The sequence below is a fragment of the Emydura macquarii genome, unplaced genomic scaffold (assembly GCF_026122565.2).
Source record: "Emydura macquarii macquarii isolate MOO-44397 ecotype Brisbane River unplaced genomic scaffold, CSIRO-AGI_Emac_v2 contig_1043, whole genome shotgun sequence".
NCBI classification, from domain to species: Eukaryota; Metazoa; Chordata; order Testudines; family Chelidae; genus Emydura; species Emydura macquarii.
This window is the reverse complement of record NW_027131180.1, coordinates 16708214-16727158: the sequence shown is the minus strand read 5'-3', so window position 1 is coordinate 16727158 and position 18945 is coordinate 16708214. Positions and strand designations below refer to the sequence as shown.

The window sequence follows — 18945 nt, the reverse complement described above, 5'->3', positions numbered from 1 at the left end:
ATAGAAAGGTTACTGAAAGCATAGATGTTAATTGATGATTCTGTTTCCAGTTCACCATCAAAATGAGTGACACTGACTGCAGTCTAATGTAGAGGATCTTCCCAGTGATAAGCGGTACTTTGTCTTGCCTGTTGAAAGCAACTAATCAAGCCCCACTCTACAGTACAGTGTTAGAGAGTGATTGCCCACAAGCTTTCAGCTCTGAAGCCAAAAGGGGTTGCTATGGGAATCAGGAGGGCACTTGAAGACAGGATCTGAAGCCTGTCTTTCCCTGTCCAAGGCTGCGGGAGTCAGTTTTTCTTTTCTCTAAGAGGCGGTGGTGTGCACACACACCCACAGACAAATGCATGCATGTTAGAGGAGGGACCTTCACAGCATGAGACTGTGGTATATAGAAGAGCAAAGACACTAAAGTATCAGGCAGTGGTGGCTCAGCTTTGTTTGGCTAATCCTTTTTCCTGCTGTATAATTGACTGTGAGAAAGTACAGTAAAAGTCCAACTATAGCAAGATGGGATCCGGCTCCTCAACTTACCGGCCCAAGTGTATTTATTTGGATATTGATGGAAGAATTCAAAAGGTACTTTTCTTATTTTTCACAAACTGGGGTCTCTTTCAGTAAGCAGCAGCAGCAATGATGGCAGGCTGGATTTACTGTGACCTTTTTATGTAAATGTGAGCTATAAATGTGCTTGTATTCAGCTCTAGCAAGGATACTGACTCTTTGTAAAATGCTCTTGAGTTACTTCTGTTTTGTGAATGAATTTTTTTTTTTAAGTGTAGTCAGGACTCTCAGTGCTGCAGGGATTCAATGCAGATGTGTGAATTCCTGGTTTTGTAGTCTTCCAAGATTATTCTACAAGAGCAGCCCTTAAGGTGTTTGCAAAGTTTGTGTGTGGAAAGGTGCTTTCCTGGTTTTCACATGATCAACAGTAACTGGTAAGGAAGCTATGTTGCATTCTTTTGAGATTGTCTAGCACACAGATATAAACGGTAGGAAGATATTTTAAAATATACTATAAATGGTAGGAAGCTATTTCATTATTATGCTGTATGTATTTATATCTCAGCAGGGGGCCAATAACATTGGCAAAGTTCTTCTTACATATCAGTAAACTTTTATCAAAACTTCAAATTTTAGTATTGATTGTGTGCTCTATGCTATACAGGACATAGAGGAAGACGCAGTCCCTGTACTGAGGAATGAATATACTAACTAAAAGAAACACATAGTTCAGAATATGAGGAATATATTAGACATCGATTTTATGCATAAATACCCTACTGTTTCTATTACTAATTCACCCTAGATCATCTTTCAGCCACAAATCAAGTGCCTTACCTTATACAGTAAATAGAAGACGCTAAGCTATTAAAGAGTGATCTCACTCTGGCTTGCAAAATTCAAAATATCCATCTCTTAAGGTTCAAGTCTAAATTATTATTTCACCCAGCCTCGGCATTTCTTTTGGAAAGAAACAGTATTAACCACTTCTTCCATGTATTTAAATGACCTTATAAACAGGTAATTTAGGAGTAGCTGCCCGTAGTCCTATCAAAGTGTTTCTCCTTTGCCCGTGGTCCCCCACCTAACTGCTCTGGTCACCTATGAGACTTAACCAAATCTCCTGCATGAGGCAAGCTCACAGAAGCATGCAAGTAAAGGATCAGGAATGTAGTCAAAATAAGACCTTGGATAATGAAGAGCTGCACAAGTTTTCCCAGAGCAGAATATCGTCACTTCATCAATTTGGGGGCTTTGAGTTGAAGGTGAAAGCTCAGCTGCTATCAGCTCTTCATCACTGGCAGAAAGGAGCATCCGAACTCTGTTAAACAGGAGGGAGGATTTATGTTTTGCCACAGTGTAGTAGAGCTCGTTAACTAATAATCCAAGGAAATGACACTTGCGGTGTGAAGTTTAAAAATAAAAATTAAAACCTTTTGTTTTCTATTTTTAAAAAATGGAGCACATTTACGAAATAGTTACTAAATAATATTTTGTCACTTACTCCTGCTAAAAATTGGGCATTTCCCAGGATTAGTCTCTGCAGAGTAATTGTATCACAGAAGAATACACGAGAGGCATGACTGCATGAAATAGCAATGCAAACTCAAGCAATATAAATTTTGCTCAATACACATTATCTGTTTCCATTGTCAGATGTGAAATTCCATCTGTGCAATGTTTGGAAGAATTCCTGCAGTAAAAATACAGAGTAAATGGGGGTTCATTCAGGGGTAAGCAGAGCATATCGCAAATCCGCATGCCTCCTTAGTAAAGACATAATTAGAGGAAAGGAATCTGTAATCTTCCAAGGAATGCATTATTTGTGATTTCTAGAGGGAGCTCATTAAACTAATGCTGAGCTCCTCCTTACTTGAGCCAGTACTGAAATACGATAATTTATAAAATTGTTTGCTGAGTCTGAAAGGATTTAGTTCCAAAGTATAACTGAACTGGTGAACATTTCATAGTATTGCAATGGAGGTGGGCATATGATGATATTAATTACTTTTGCATTTACATGGCCTGATTCTGACCTCAGACCAGTTTTACATTGGGATACACTATTGACTTCTGTGGGGTTTACTCCTCATTTACACTGGTTTAAGTGAGAGGAAAATCAGGTCCATTGAGTATTATACCTGAGAATCTGGAATGTCGCACATTACTCCTGAATATCTGAAAAGATTGGAAAACATTAACATTTAATTAAGCATCGCATCCTAGCAGGTAAGTGTACTGTTAGGTAAACTGAGGCACAAAGAAGTTACGTGACCTTCCCAGTGAGTCCTGAGTCAGCCTTTTGCTCCAACTGCTAGACCAGGACTCCCAGTGTGTTGGGCTTTGAAGCCCTTCCTAGTAGTTTGTAAAATGAAAGTGCTTGAAAACCCAGCAGTAGGGGATGAACGGAGGGCAGTGATCTAGGAAAGCCACTGTACTGGCTTTCCAATGCTAGACAAACTGCCTCATCCCATGAGTGCAGTATAACAAAGCAATAATCCCCACCCTGCCCTTCCTTTTTTTTTTTTTTTTTTTTTTAAAGTCCTGGCAGATTCCATACATCACATCATGAGTCCATACATCAAGTCATAAGAGTATGCATCACTCCACATTTTCTGCTCTGGGATCCCCCTTTTCTCTCCCTCTCTTTTGCTTTCCCACAAAAGTATCCTGCCTGCTACAATGCCTTGGTTGGAAAATTGCGCTTCAGGGCGGTTTGGGGCATAGACGCTGCCCATAACCGAAAGCTGCTATGGTCAGAAGTCATGTTCTCACTGTTGTGACCTTCCTTCCTGCAAGGAACGCTGAATGCGTCTCCCCCCAGAGTAGATTGCCACTCACCCTCAGACAATCAGGGCCACTGGCTAGAGGTGAAACAAGATGCTTTTTCCCCTTCCATGTGGGTGCTCAATGTGCAGCGTCTGCTGCATCTCCAGCCTCTGACAGCCAGGATTGTAAAAAACCAAGACTGGAGCTTGAACTGAGAATAAAGCCCATCAATCCAGAGAGGGATGGAGCTGCAGCCAGAGTCTTTCTGCCCTGCAGTGATCTCCGGACAGCATAACAGCCCCTTGGGAGCCATTACCACTTAGCATAAGTTAGAGCTTAGGTCTTCTCCAGTTTACTTCAGGGACCCCACCAGTCTCCGGCACCCTGGGTGTCAAGGAAGCATGAAGTTAGCATTTGGCCACCTTTGCTTCCCCTGTCAGCAAAGCACAGCTTATTCAGACCCAACGACTGGGGCCTATATTTTGCAACGTGCTTTTTAAGAGCCATGTCTTTTCAAGCTCTGCTCCTTTCGGAAGTAACTGATTACTCCATTAACATGGTTAAATATGCCTTTAAAAGAAGAGCCTTTTGGCTATGCTCAAGAGGAGCATCAGATTAACATGGGATACATCCCGTAGAAGGGACTTCCTGCTCCTGGACGGCAGGATGGGCTTAGTGATCTAGCAAGCCTCTTCCGTTTCTAACCTCTCACATCCTAAGATCCTAAATGTCAGTGTGATGAGTCTTAGTACGTGGTACCCATGGAGAACCGACTACATAAAGTCCTAAACCAGAGTTTCTTGTTCCCTTGGACCAGCAGAGACTCCACTTGAGGGAAAGATGGGTTAAATGAGCATGACAGATGAAATTCCTGAAAATGATAAGTGGAGGAACAGCTTTCAGAAGCAATCAGAAGAAAACTTCAAGCTGGTAATAGATAAAAATGGCATGGGCTGGTGGGGGGAAGACAGGAGAGAAACCCAGCCGAATGACCCCCTGCCAGAACCGAATAAGGGCGAAGCGATATTTGTGATGAGAGGTGAATAGGGGAGATTCCTGCTTCGTTTGCGCAAGAGGCAAGGTCAAAGCCTTTCTAGTATTGTGAATTGAAGCATGCCTGGAAAAGAACAGCAGGATCTATTTCAAAGAGGTCGTTTAGTCTTAGAATGAATTAGAAATGGAGTTTCAATAGGGTGCCTTTCCTATCTGGTACCAAATAAGCCCTGCCTGATTTTTAAAGGCTCTTCTCCGCCACAGGCATAAGGCAAATTGTCAGGTTACAAAGCCCTTCTCTATGCTCCAGAAATCTCAGTGGATAAAATACAATTGTGAAACAGGCTTGCGGCCCAACTGTGTCGTAGACTGCTTTTGTCGTGGTAAAGGTAGCATGTGGTACAATCTGGCTCTGCTTCAAGGCAGCATGGAAGTGACGTCTACTCTAGCTTTGCAACTGGAGAGTCCTCTTTACTCTCTGCTTATCACTAGAAATAGGCAAGAACCACAACCCCACGCCCAAAGCCCCACATGCTGAAGTGGGGTTGAGAATATGAATCGTGTTCTGGATTTCCAGTCAAGTTGGCCTTTGTAAAATAGACCAATCCAAATGCGTTTGGGATGTTTGGCCTCTGGGTCCGGAGCTAAACCTTGAGGCTGTCTTGTCTCTTCATAAGTGTTGATTTAAAAAAAAATAATAATAATTGTGGTTCTTTTTGAAGGTGCTACTGCTCAGCCATCCACAAACAGAACCATTCTTCCAGGGATATTTTTTTCCACAGGGAGGCTAAGGCACAGTACGTATGTCAGTCAGATAACCCTATGGAGTCAGTGGCCACAAAGCATAACTGCCAAATGGCAATAATTCCAGTTGGGGTGGCTCCCGTGGGGTATCATGTTTAAGTGTCTCAGTGGAGTGGTTTCACTCCAAGTATGATGAGCAGTGGCAGTTAATGGGGAAAATCATTTAATCTGAGAAGGATTTCTAAAAAAAATGTCTTTCTTAACATCCTATTTGTCGCTAGACCCAAGAACGGTAAATTGAGTGGGCATGAAAAATGATTTAAAGGAAAAGAAAAGAGCACTGGTCTCATCCAAGTTTTGAGGAAACCACCCAGGCTCATTTTTTGTTACTCTTCAGGAAGTAAATGAAGTTTGGAGTCATTTTACCATTAAAATAAGAGGTGCCTTGGACGCCAAAAGAGAAAAACAACCTTTTAAAAAAAAAAAAAAAGACCTACCTATGAAATTCAACCTACTTTTGGTCTCCCTGACCTGCACTGCAGGACACTGAAGAGTCATCTTCCAAAAGTTCATGATGAGCAGAACAAAGTTAAGATACTTTGGTCCTATGTTACCAGTTGTCGGGTTGGGGTGGGGGGTAAATTGTTTGTTTTGCTTAGTTTTGTTTTTTCCAATTAAAACAACTGTAACTATGTTATGGATACTTAAATTATAGCAAACTTACGAGATTTCCAAAGTTTGCTATGTCATTTTTATATTGCTGTCTGATCCAAACTGTATAACACTCTAAATTAGACTTGTTTTTAATAAAGAAAATCTAATTTAGAAAAGTGACAAACTGATCAGATTAAGGATGACAAATTATTTTTGCATTACTGAATGCTGCACGTATAGAGGCCCTAGTCCAGCCAACTTTTACACATGTTCTTAATTCATAGGAGGAGTCCCACATGTGTACACGTGAGTACTTGCCCAACTATTAATTAGGTTGGGAAATAATGGAGAATAAAACTGATATTTTGGATAGAGATGGGCTCAAGTTATACTACTTGGATCTGAATTTCAAGCACTCCTAAACTCAGATGGTATTTAAAAGTGAGGTTTTAGAGTGGACTTTTATCTCTGATTGAGAAATATAACTAATAAGAAGCTGAGAAAGTACCAATCTTAAGAAAACCATCTGATTACAAATTTAGAAAAAATTTTCTTTTTCCCCAGTGATTTCAACACTGTAGTATTTAAATCCTCTGGATCCTATCTCACATTGATATATCCATTTAAGGCTGTTGGGGAGAAAAGGATAATCATGATGACAGAAACTTCACATCAGACGTCTTACTCAGCAGTTCAAAATTCTTCTGTGAAAATTGCAATTCAGTAACACTTTTCACAGCCTAGACAAGAAACATTACACAATAAAGCATTGTATTGTGCCAAAGCCCCCCACCCCTTCTCTGCAGTGGACACAGGTGCTGGTAGATGTCCTAAGGTGGCATGTGTCTGAACTTATTTCTCTTTGGCTTGGGCATAGACCCCCTTTGTTTACATGGATCCAGAACCCCCTCACACCAAAGCCCCAATTGTGCACACAGGAGTTCTGAGACCATTTATATAAAGGAATATTAAGCAAGGGAATGGGTATAGGCCAACGGGCCGAAAGAGGGTGGGGGACTGAAGGGACTTCAATAGCAACAGTGAAATGATAACATAATCGCGCCTCTTCCAGCCCCCCAAAGGTACCCAAAATCTTCGCTCCCCCACCTGAAGCCTCATATCACACCAGTGGCACACATAGAGCTAAGATGCGCTAGCCTAGTGGGCTGCACTGCTCAATCTAGACCTCTGGCCTGTTGAAGTACCTTGCTCCTTGGCTACTCAGCCTTCACCTGCCCTTGGGACACACGTGAGTCTGAAGCCAAAGTGTTCACCACCAGTCCCAGTCTAGCAGTGTCCATCGCAGGCCTGTTTCCCAGGCTCACACACACCAACATCCAGTGCAACATAATCCTCCCTCTCCCCCCTGCCTCTCCGCCGGCTCCTCCCAACTGTCCTGGAATCCTCCGGTTTTTGCCCCTCTTGGCCATTGATCCACCAAGACGTCACTGCCTGCACTTAGGCACCATCTGCTGGCTTATTATGGTATGTTGTACAACAAGCTATGCTGCAGTGTTATTCTACAGACATAAGCATTTTAGATAGTTTTAAAAGGTCAGAAACTCGGCACTGTTTGACAGTGAGCCTGAACTCTGCCTATTGTACTGACTGAAAAATACATCATCCAAGGGCCAGTGATGTCATATCCAACAAGTTGATACCATTGTGCAAAGGACTGGAAGCCAAAAATAGGCTTGTTTTGAAGGTATTTTTTGCTCTACTCAATTAGGAATTTTACCAGGAAAAAAATTCAAATGCTTGTTGAAAAAGTGAAACAAAAGCCAATTATCAACAAAAATCAATATAGATAGACTTTAGGACATGCAGAGGATGAGATACTCTGAAGCCAAATATAGAACAGAATTTGGGCTTATACAGGGTGTTTCCTACTCATGGTGTCCATATCCCAAAGTGCAATACAAAGTAATTAGTTATAAACTGGTATGGCAGAGACCTGTGAGTAATCAGAGCAGATATTGTCTACGTAGTACTAGCTGCTGCTTAGCCTGGAACATAAAACTGTGTTTTATTGAGTGGGAATATTTGGTAAAACACTAGGATTATTAATCTTTACCCTTTCTGAAAAGTACCATGAGATCTTTGACACCTGCCAGAGATATACAGAAGGTACTAAGACAGAAAGGACCTTTGTCTGAAAAAGTCACCAGAATAATCTCATTGTGGATGTGACCCAAAACCCAGTCAATAAGCATTAGCGTTGAGTCAGTGGCCTATTTCACACTCATTGCATGCTTAATCCCAAATATTATTTCCACTCCAGAAAGTCTCCGTCATCTCATTAGTCACTCTGCTTCTTTTCCTTGCTTCATGTTGCCCTCAGCAGCAATCAGAGCATAGTCTGTGCTTAAATTAAATGGCTAGATGTTGGTTTTTGCTGGAGGCTTATTAAAATGGTTGTGCAAAATACTAAATGATGACTGGTTTTGCTGTCCTTTTTTCTAAGCCTATTGGAAACTCCTCTAAAGACAAGGGAGCAACAGAGGCTGAAATGTGGAAAAGGTTAACCTTAGAATGGCAGAAGCAAACGAACTGCAGACATTGTAATGTTTTTGAGGATCATATTCCTTCCATTGCTGTCTGGCACATACACAAGGGAGAGCCAGTTAACTGGATTTATATGTGGTTGGGGATCTTGAAGGAGTTACTGAGCTATCTGCAAATTCAGACTTAACTCTCTTGCTCTGCCCCCTCCTCCCCTTCCTTTAGAGTGCTGTTAAAAGAGAACGAGAATAAAATAACAAAATTGATCTGGCTTTGATAGTTAAATAAAGAGAACGTTGTGACAGCATTTCTGCAGGGAACCAGGCAGGGAAGGGAATAGCTGATGAAACAGAATCTTTTATCTCAAGGTGGTGAGTTCGAGTCCAGTTCAAATTTGTATTCACCAAAAGTTGCTACAACAAGAGGTCTATTTGAAATTAACCCGGTGGCACCAGTCCAGTTCCCAACAGATAAGAGTCCCTGTGATCATGATTGGCCTAATTGTCACCTTTGCTGGTGGAGTTAACAAAGAAGCCAGTGACTGAATGACTATATTGCCTCAACTAAACCCTAGATGTCAGTTCTCCAAGGCAAGCTGAGGTGTGTTTCTGGGACAGTGTATGGCAACCTGAATTGCTACTGCCTGTGTTCTATCTCTTCTATGGATAAATAGAAAAATTCAGTCAGAGTGCCAACCCAGTACCCTTCACTGCAGTCACGTGATTTGGGGAATGTCTGCACTGAAGAGGTAACTCAAGTGATTGGCATCCAGGTTGGCCTACCTAGAGTGTGAGTGTCCACAGTGAAAAGCCACAGTGGAATTGTTGCGTCCACACTGGTATTTTACTCACTAGTGTAAGACCCCAGGACTTCTGGGTGTATATCCCATATTTCTTAGTGCTGCTTTTAGCTGTGCCACTTTTTTTTAAGCATATTGTGGGATAATGTGTTTGTCCTTCCTGGGCACGTATGTGGAAGTGGTCTTAGCCCACCAACTCAAAGTACTTGGCATGCTCTAGATTTCTGTCCATGACGGACCTCCCTCCCAATCTGTAGCAAGCCATGACTCCTACTCTGAGATGTTGGCATTAATGCAACTCAAGACAGAGACGGCATGAGACACAATTGAGGACATTTCAGCAGCAGCTTGTCATCCTGAGAAAGCGGTGGCAGACCTTGCTAAGGAGATCATGCAGGCTGCATGCAGATATGGAGCAGTGGCAATAGTTAATGCAACTTTTAATATCTGTGGAATCCCTGTATGCTGACTGGCAGTTCTGGAGCAGGACCACAAGCACTGAGTGAGAGACTGAGTCATCATGCAGACCTAGGATGACCAGCTGTAGTTCTAGAACTTCTGCATCAGGAAAGATGCCTTTCTGGAGTGTGTGATGAGCGTCCTTTGGCCTGTAAGCACCAGACATGCACTTGAGAGAGGCCAGAAATGAGTTGCTATTGCCATCTGGAAGCAGTTACCACAGATTGTGACAGGTCGGTGGCTAATTAGTTTGCCATTGGCAAACCAACTGCTGGTGCTGTGGCAATGGATGGTTGCAAGCTAATTATTGCTGTGGTTCACCCACAGATAGTGAAAATTGCTAATGTCTCTGAAATAAGAGGGCTCTGAGTGAATGGGCTTCTCAGAATATGCTGAGGCGCTCAAGGGCATACACATGCCCAAAGTCCACTGCCCCACGACTTACACGTGATGTGAAATGGAAAGGCTACTACTATGTTATTATGTAGGCCGTAGGGCAAAATAATTCACCACATCATGCTCAGAACAAAGGACCCAACCCTTTTCCCACTGAGAAGTCACCAGAAAAACTCCCATCAACTTCACTGGTAGTAAGAATGTTCAGGTAATCACAGGACAATTTATCATTTCCCAGCAATATATGCTTGCTGGCTGACTGTTTGGCTTCCTTCTGTTTTCAAACAATCAGGAGAGATCGCGGGTGCCTCTTATAGCATAAAATGATTGGTTTAAAAAAAATACCCTAAAGACAATCATTCAAATCTTGAGCTGCTTATCAAAATGCAACGATTGATTTATGAATCACAGTTTCTATCAAACTTGGAAAAGACCAACAAACATTTAGGAATCTAGCCCATAGTCCACTTAAATGTAACCACAAAGTAATATCTTTATTGCCTAACTTTGTTATGCTTCTCACTCTTTCATTATTATCTGGAGAAAAAGGAACTTTGTAAAATTCATCCTGGCTTCATTGAAAGCCCTATGTTTTTCCTTCATGAAACAGGCTGGCTTTCTGACCTTTAGTGCTTCCAGAATATTTTTATCTTATCCCACTCTCCTCTATTCTGGCCACTAATAATTGATTTCCAGAATGAGAACCCCGGACACCTAAACTAGCACTCCCAGCATGTCACAAAAGTTCATTCTAAGTTCAGCTGCAATTACCATCGTCTCCTCAATTATATTTATCAGTTGTTAGTACAATAATGGACTTATGATATTGTGTCAGACAGTTTTAGTAGCTAGCACCTCGGTAAGATTCTGTGTTTTACTAAGAACATGATTTCAGTCATATCTGATCTGATTAAAAATATATTTTAAACCTTGTTTTACTGCTTTGATTGTAGCTGGACTGTAATAAACTAAGGTCCATCACTGTGGTGATTATCAAAATGGCCAGATAGGACAGATTGGTTCTTGATGCTGATTACTTACCAAATAACGTGTAAAAACTGGTAATTATCTGCCTCAGGTTTTTATGATCAAATTGTTCAGTCCTGTAAAATTTAATCTAGATAGTTGAATGAGTGTGGAAATGTATAAGATAGACTTGTGCTGCTCTATCAATCCTTGAAAGCCTTTTGGGGGCACTAACATTATCCCTTTCTCTTATTATTAAAAAAAAAAACAACAACAAAGACCACACGCCACACTACTACAATGAGATTCTTTAACTTCTGCCAGAGACTGGAATATGAAACATTGGTTTAAAAGGTAGCATGTCTTACACAGCATCACACATCTCACGCACTTTAGTGCCAGAACCAACTCTTACAATTTTATGATGACTCTTGCGATACTTGTGTGTTAAATCCCCAGCTCCTGGAATCATCTTATTATGTGAAAATTTCTAATTTCATTGTTGGGTGTGAGGGAGAGGAGTTAAGTTTCTGCCCACAGTGTTGTGTAGAAAAGCTTGCCAACATGACACCTAAAGGCTCAAAAAACAGAAGATAAATAAGAACCCAATATCTGTATATATATTTTTGTATCTCATGATTTTGAAACCAATCTCATTTTTTAGTCTAAATTATTATTTTTGAATGCTTAGGGCTGCAAGTATCAATACAAGATTGAGTCTTGATATGATAGGTGGGGCTTGTAGCACTACTTATTATTAAGGCTGCCTGATATGTCACATTATAAGATACTGTTTTCATTTGCTTATAATTTTGCCAAACTTTGACTATATGAGTTGAAATGGTCCATGTTGGATGCCTGCTTCAGGCGGAGTTTATGTATTTGTTTTAATAAACAAAACAACCAAAACTGCTCAGCCATATCTGAGAACAAGAATAGGGAAAAATAAGTTTTGCCCATGTTAAACAACTTCTGATACATTTTCTTTGAAATTGTCTAATGTGTAGGCAGAGGGGAGTGGTGCCACGCTTTGGAGCAGGGACTTGAAATTTGTTTTTTCTGTCAGGGATGTGTCTTTTGCCATCCCTGTGAAAATCTGCCCAAATTTGGCCAAGTTATAAGCCTTTTGAAAAATTTCAGTTTGCACGTGCTCAGTAGAGACTTCTTAGATTTTAGCAGCTAAATCCCCTGAAGATTCCATCAGCACTAGGCATGTTACAGCCCAGATGGGAGCAGGACATTTCCTGCAATTGCAGCTCTGGGCTGCTGCAGGCCAAAGTAAATCTGAGCCCAGGTACTGGAACTGCACGTAGGCAGCTTATCTATCCGCAGTCACCCCCCCTGCTCAGCGCAGAGAGTGAGGAGGAGGGTGCTGCGAGGACAAGAGCCAGATCTGAGGGGAGGCAGGGAGAATAGATTAGAACAAGGGTTATATTAGAACTCAGTGTAGCTGGAGGTTGATGGAAGGGAGAGGGGAAACTGGGACTGAGGCTTATGGGGAGACTGGGACTGGGAGCCAGGGAAGGCAATGGGGAGGGAAGACTGGGAATCGGTATGGGGAGGGAGACCTGGATCAGAGCAGGAGTTGGGGCAGGAGGGAGACTAAGACTGGAAGCCAGGGAGGGTAATGAGGACAGAGGAGTACAAGCTAGTAGGTGCATGGAGAATGGGACTGAGGGGGGCAGAGTGAAGGAAGTGAGGGGGGAGGGGATAGAGATCTGATGAGGAACTGGGTGCGGGGGGAAGTGGAACTGATTGAACAGAGAGACTGGTTCAAAAAGCTGAGAGGCAAGAGAGAACTGTGAGGTTGGACGAGGAAGCAAGGGAAAAAGCTTGGGAATGGAGGCGGCAACTGGAGGCCAGGGTGGAGGAGAACTGGGACTGGCTGAGTAAGGAGATTGGGAGTGGGATGAGAAGCCTGAGGCCTAGAGACTGGGAGCTGCAAAGTGAAGAGAATGAGCCTGGGATGAGGAGCCAGGACTGAGGTTGGAGAAGGGGACGTGCTCGTGCGGAATGAGCAGAAGACTTCATGCCCAATGCAGCACACTCCCAGCCGGAGCCAGGAGTGGAAAGCAAGCTCCCTGAGTCTCACCATTCCTTTGCTGTCAGCAAATATATGCGAAACCCACTGGAAAGTGTCTCGTCGCCATCTAGTGCTGAGCTACAGAGATGATGACGATCTCCTCCTACTGCTATCAGTTACTCTGTTAGCTCAAATGGCAGGGGTCTGTGTGGTGGAAGGAATGAGGTAGCGGATTGCAGGAAGACCATGAGAGTGTCCTTTCTCTTCCTGCAATCCCCTTCCCACACCTTCCAGCTTCTGCAGCAAATGAAGCAGGGGTCTGACAGACAACAGCCTTCTTTGCTACACAATCCTGATTACTCTCCAGAACAAACCATCCTTCGAATGAGGCAGGGGTTCTGTGGAAAAAAATAGTATGTGATCATGTAATTAAAGACTACTGTAACACAAATGCAGAAATGGGTTGCATGGAAAACCTACTCTGGCATTTCCTGACTTATGGAAATTTTTAAACTGACATCTTTTTAGGTTTGTCTTTGAAACCTTAATAATGTTCTTTTAACATCATTTTTGTGTACAAAAGTATAAAGGGCATTCTTTGGGGTCAAACAGTTTAGGCAAAAATTAGAATTCGCTCATGTGGATTCAACCACTAGTTTATCAGTACTGGAATGGGGCGGTGCATTACAGCACGAAATTTGGCATATTTGGAAAAAATTACATTCAGTTTAAATGACAGGACCAAATCCTCAGCTGATATAAATCAGTGCAGCACCGTTGACTTGAATTAACCAAAGCCTATTGACACTGAGGATCTGACCCATTATATAGACATCCTTCAGTACTTACAATTGTTTCTTTCTACAATTTGTGGTCATGATTGCCATCTAGATTAAGTATATGATAATGTTTCTTTTGCTGTCATTTTAGGTACCATATGCTATATTTGTAGATAGCAGGGTTAGGAGTCCAAAATCCCCTTCCCGCCTCTGATTTCTCTTTTAAAATAAATGAATTAGAACGGTGGGGGGGAGGGGGAGAGAAGAGAGGGAGAAAAGAATTCCAGACCTAAGGCAAATCAGATCATTTAAAATGCAAGAATGATCATTTCTGTTAAGCCAGTAAGTACATGCAGGAAGGAGGTTACTGTCCCATGGGATCTAACTGTACCTTCTCTCCTTTCTTTCTTTAATTCACTGCTGCTGTTTTGTTTGGAAGGTGGGCTTCAGTAAATACTGCAATTCCAGAGATATTGTGGACCTCTTCTGCACTGCAACTGGGTTACCAAGGTGGGTATCATTCGATAGCCTTGGTCAAATGTAACACACCTTTTGCCTTGATTCCTTCCTTCCCTCTTCAGAACAATTCAGAGATGAGCCCAAAAAGGATCTCTCGCCCAACAATCACTGAATTTTGGGAGGAAGAGAAGATATTTCAAAATCCAGATCTGAATTTTGCATCTCAGGCATATCTCAAGTTATAGTACATGGGAAATTGGGGTAACACAGTAATTCATGCATAAATAGAAGAGTGCTTAATCCACTATTGGAAAGTGCTCAGCTGTCACAGTGTTGGGTCATGTATAAGGAATAGAATAGAATAGAATAGAATAGAATAGAATAAAAAAGTGTGTCATTGTGCACAGACAAGCCCCGTCAAGAATATCAGTTTTACATTTGGGGCAGTGTCAAATAGAACTATACCAATCTTATTCAAGATTCCTGATATCCCAACACAGAGTGCTCACTGGAATTTTGCACAAATGGAGCAAACAAAAAAATCACCAAGTCCATCATTCCAGGCCATGTTCTTCTTTATTTGGGTTGTTTCTGCACAGGGGGTCTAAAAATTCCATGCGTTTCTGCTCCTGGAGTTTCTTGTTAGTTCTTCCATTTGGGATAGAGTTGGGTACTCCTACCTTCCCCAAAGAGAATTGGCTGGAGGTTTCACCCATGAGTCTGGGGGGAATCCACTGGCTGTCCTTTATCTACGCACTGGCGTCCAGCTCTCACTGGCCACTGTGCATCACAAAACCCTTTGCAAGGGGTATGCAGAAAGGAATATGATCTGCTTTAGATTGTGACTTTGTATGTATAAGCTCACGGTACCAAAACCCAAGAAAAATAACAGCAAAAAGTCATTAAATCACAGAGTTATTGAGTGTGGTTAACTCTGTGGGCATCCGGGGAATCCTATTGACTATACTGACTATTAGTTACATAAAACTCAGGGATGGAATCCAATGCGTTTTGCTGTTTACCCTTGCTATTACCCCTCATTTGGTATTGGAGAGATCATTAATTGTCATTTGCCTGTGATGTCAAACACTTCCACTGTCATCCAGAAAACCTAGTTTAACAACGTAAGCCATTCATAAACAGGAGAGTTCAGTTAAACAGGCTGGGTTATGGTTTGTTTTAAATAGAGCTGTACAAAGGGCTGCCAAGATTTCACTAATTTCAAACATGCTTCCAGCAAGCACATTGGAATCTGTGATGTCAAACTAGCACAATAGTATTCATAAACCATTGCACTCCTTTCCACAAACCTGTAGCCCTTTGTTTGGTTTTGTGAAGGTGCTAGTTTAAAAATTTCAGAATTGCCTTTTGTAATTGAAGTGAATAACAACACTGATAATCACTTGTGTAGCTTAGAGGGAGTTGGATTTTGTATGTATTTAAGTATTTACAATGACTTTTAATTCAGTCAATATATATATAATCTGCCTAGTCAATAAATCACAATGGCTTCTCAGTGGAAGTCAGTATCTGATTATTCAACAGCACAGCATATGTGATTTTTATAGGGAGTAAAGTTCCCTCTCAAGACAGACAAGACCACGGTTGCATTTTAATCACCAATGTCTCTTGTGGTTGAGCTGTACAGAACATAGACATTAAGGACCTAATTCTTCACTGCTTTGCCCCTTGTGTAGCCATCCATACCAGTGCAAAGTGGGCGCGATACGATATCTAGTCAGAATGGGAATGTTTTAAGTCCACTTAGCCGGTTGCACTTGTGCAATGCAAGGTCTGAGGCAGCACAGAATCAGGACCCATCATTTTCTAGGTTCAATAAACCTCTTTGATTCATGTCTTTCAGGAACACAACTATCTCCCTGTTGACAGTGGATAATTGCATGGTATCCATCGATCCAACAATGCCAGCAAACTCCGAGAGGTAAGCCTGAGGAGGGCCCAATCCTGTGACATAAAGTCAAGCCCAAAGAAAAGAGTTTTGCTTAGTCATGAATACCTTTCCTGTGCTATGTGACAGGAGACCCTGTATAATGGGAGGTATCTGTCAGCAGAAACTGGTCACAAGATTATAACCCTAATCCCTCTTTGGTTGTAATTTTTACCCGTTATTAAAGCAGGCAGAGATAGCTGAGGAAAAACTACTGTACACAAGTATTTAATGTAGAATGTCTGTTTACCACTCACTGTTTGCTCCCCAGGCTCCCAGCTCCCTTAGTTCACAGGCTTCTTTTGGGTTCTAAAAGAGAAATAGAATACCATTATTTGCAGACATGGGGGGAGAAGGGGGGCACAGCTATTATGAGGCATGGATTCATATACATGTTGCGCCAAGACCTACACTGCTCTAAACCCCATTCACTTTTGTTCCCTGGCTTCTCATCACTTGCTCTGCCCTGCTATGCTTTTTCACTATGGCCACTCACACTATTATTATTATTATTTATTTATTTATTTGTATTGTGGTACTGCATAGGAGCCCCAGTCATGGGCCAGGACCCCATTGTGTTAAGTACTGTACAAACACAGAACAAAAAAGACTGTCCCTGCCCCCAAGGAATTTTCTTCTTCCCAGTGACAATTTCCTTGACACCTCTATCTCCAAGCTAACACGACTCTCCTCAAAGGGGAGAGTTTTCGGCTGTGCTTGCTGTGTGTCAATGTTATATTCTGGGTGGCATTAAAGCAGCCTAGCCAAGTCCTTTGCTACCAGTGCAGTGGCAGATTTGAAAGTGATAAATTCATAAAAAGTGCATGTTCTTCAGTTCCAGGGGTAAATTTTCAACCCACAAATTCCAAGCCAGCTCAGAAAGTATTCATATCCTTCCTTCCACTCTTAATGGCATGTACACCAGTCCTATATAGGAAACACAAAGTGTTTTATCAGTGTCATTGTAACCAGTCCTCTCTGATATTTGCAGTACTCCCTACAAAGTGAGACCTGTGGCCACCGGACAGTTATCAGGTAAAACACCTTTATTTTTAGCCATATTTACTAAAACACCTTTGACTGAGCTGGCGGTTTTGGGTTTTAAACAATCTGGAAAATGTGTGACTTGTACGTTCTCTAGCTATGATGCAAAATAATAATAATAATAATAATAATTTGATCTGACGTGGCTGTAGCTATGCCATAATGAAGAATGGTGCAAAATATTTAACTCCCAGCTAAAAAGTGTTTGAAATCAGCTGGTATTCAAGTTGGAAACACATTTGTGAGCATGTAGCACGGGATTTTCTAAAGCGCTCACCATTGGTCGAACTCTGTTCCTACTGAGGTCAATGGTAAAAGTCTCAGGGTATGTCTCCACAGCAATTAGACCCATGCAGCTGGCTCATTCCAGCTGACTCGAGCTCATGGGGCTGGGGCTGCGGGGCTGTGTCATTGCTGTGTAGATGTCTGTCTGGGCTCAGGCTGGAGCCCAGGTTTTAGGACCCTGCGAGGTGGGAAGATTCCAGAACTTGAACTCCTGCCCGAGCCTGGAAGTCTACACAGCAAGGAAACACGGGCCAGCTGCGTGTGTCTAGTTGCTGTGTAGACACACCCTTATTGAGCTCAGTGCGGTTAGGCCATTGCTGAGCACTTCTGAAAAATCCCATCTCTAGTGTTTTGTTAGATGATTTTTTTTTAAAACCTCTTTAAACATCTCATCAAAGCTGGGCACAACATTTTTGTAGCCGATAGCTAATAGGCTGAGGAAAGGATGTCATTCCTTCAAACATTTACCTGGTGCAGGTACAGTAGTTTTCAATAAATGTGACATGATTGAAGAAGCTCTCGATGGACAACAACATTGTATATACCATGTGTTCTTCCAGGGCCTGTTCTCCAAAGCAGCTAAGTTGTTCTTTGTACAAGGCGTACAGAAATGGCACTTTCACGTCAGTCTGACCAGCTTCACATTTTCTCTCTGCTTTTGAGCATCGTGCTTAGGCCAGCAGCTCCCAGATTTGTGGGGAGCACTGGAGGCCCACAGAGCACTTGCTTGTGTTTGACAGGGAGCTGGCTAGTTATATGGTACTGGCTGCTTCTTTCTAACTAGTTCTAGAGGGATGCTGGCTTTTCACTGCAAAGAAGTGTAAAGAAGCCTGTAAAAACAGCTGGAAACAAGCTGCATCTTCTAGGGGCTGTATTTAGAGGAGAAGGAAACAGAAGCCAACACAGTTGCCAGCTTCCATTGGGAGAGGAATGTCCAGAGGAAAAGGAAATGAGGCAGCCTAGCAGGATGTCCAAGGGAGAAGGGAGAGCCAGGCAATGGGGAAGCATGTGTAAGTAGAGAGGGAACAGATGACAGAGAAGCAACTGCAGGGGAGCAGGACAAGAGAAAGGAATAGAACAGATGGGAAGAGGGAAATGATTTTATCACAGTAAAGACAAAAAAAATATTTCCCATATCAGTGACTTCTGAAGGCTGAGGAAGACTATTCAAATGAGAGGGGAGGGATCCATGTGATAGTGAATGAGAAGGAAGCTGGCCTGTGAGACACTGTTCTTATTAAAATGTGCTCCACTCCAAAAACATGTCAGAACTCCATGGCCTAGAAGCTAAGTACCTGCATTTTCAGGTGAGAAGGGAAAGGGTTTTAGGAGGTGTGACCTTCCTTACATACCGAATAGTATGTGTAACGTTATTTGCTTGCCTCGGCTACAAAAAGGGACAGATCCTCATTTGGTGTATTTCAGTGTGGCACTGCAGTCTAGCTACACTAATTTACCCTGGCTGAGAATCAGGCATTTTGGCTTTATTTACATGAAGTTCACTTTGTATTTTCCAAGAGCACATTTACCTTTCCACACTTCCCTATAGTCCTGATTATTTTGGCCAGCTAACAGCAGGGTGGGGCGAATGTTTTGTGTAGTGTATAGCTCATCGTTTTAA

At 42.2% G+C, this 18945-nt stretch overlaps 1 protein-coding gene across 1 annotated transcript in view; it reads left to right on the top strand.

Annotated features, from left to right (window-relative positions):
* Window positions 1–231: 231 nt before the first annotated feature.
* Window positions 232–18945, top strand: part of LOC137151102 (high affinity cGMP-specific 3',5'-cyclic phosphodiesterase 9A-like) — a 37829-nt gene continuing 19115 nt past the window's right edge. The window contains exons 1-4 of the mRNA XM_067545327.1: window positions 232–579; window positions 14028–14098; window positions 15912–15989; window positions 16987–17030. Coding sequence (XP_067401428.1) covers window positions 511–579; window positions 14028–14098; window positions 15912–15989; window positions 16987–17030 — 262 coding nt within the window. The 5' untranslated portion in view covers window positions 232–510. The remainder of the gene's footprint in view (window positions 580–14027; window positions 14099–15911; window positions 15990–16986; window positions 17031–18945) is intronic.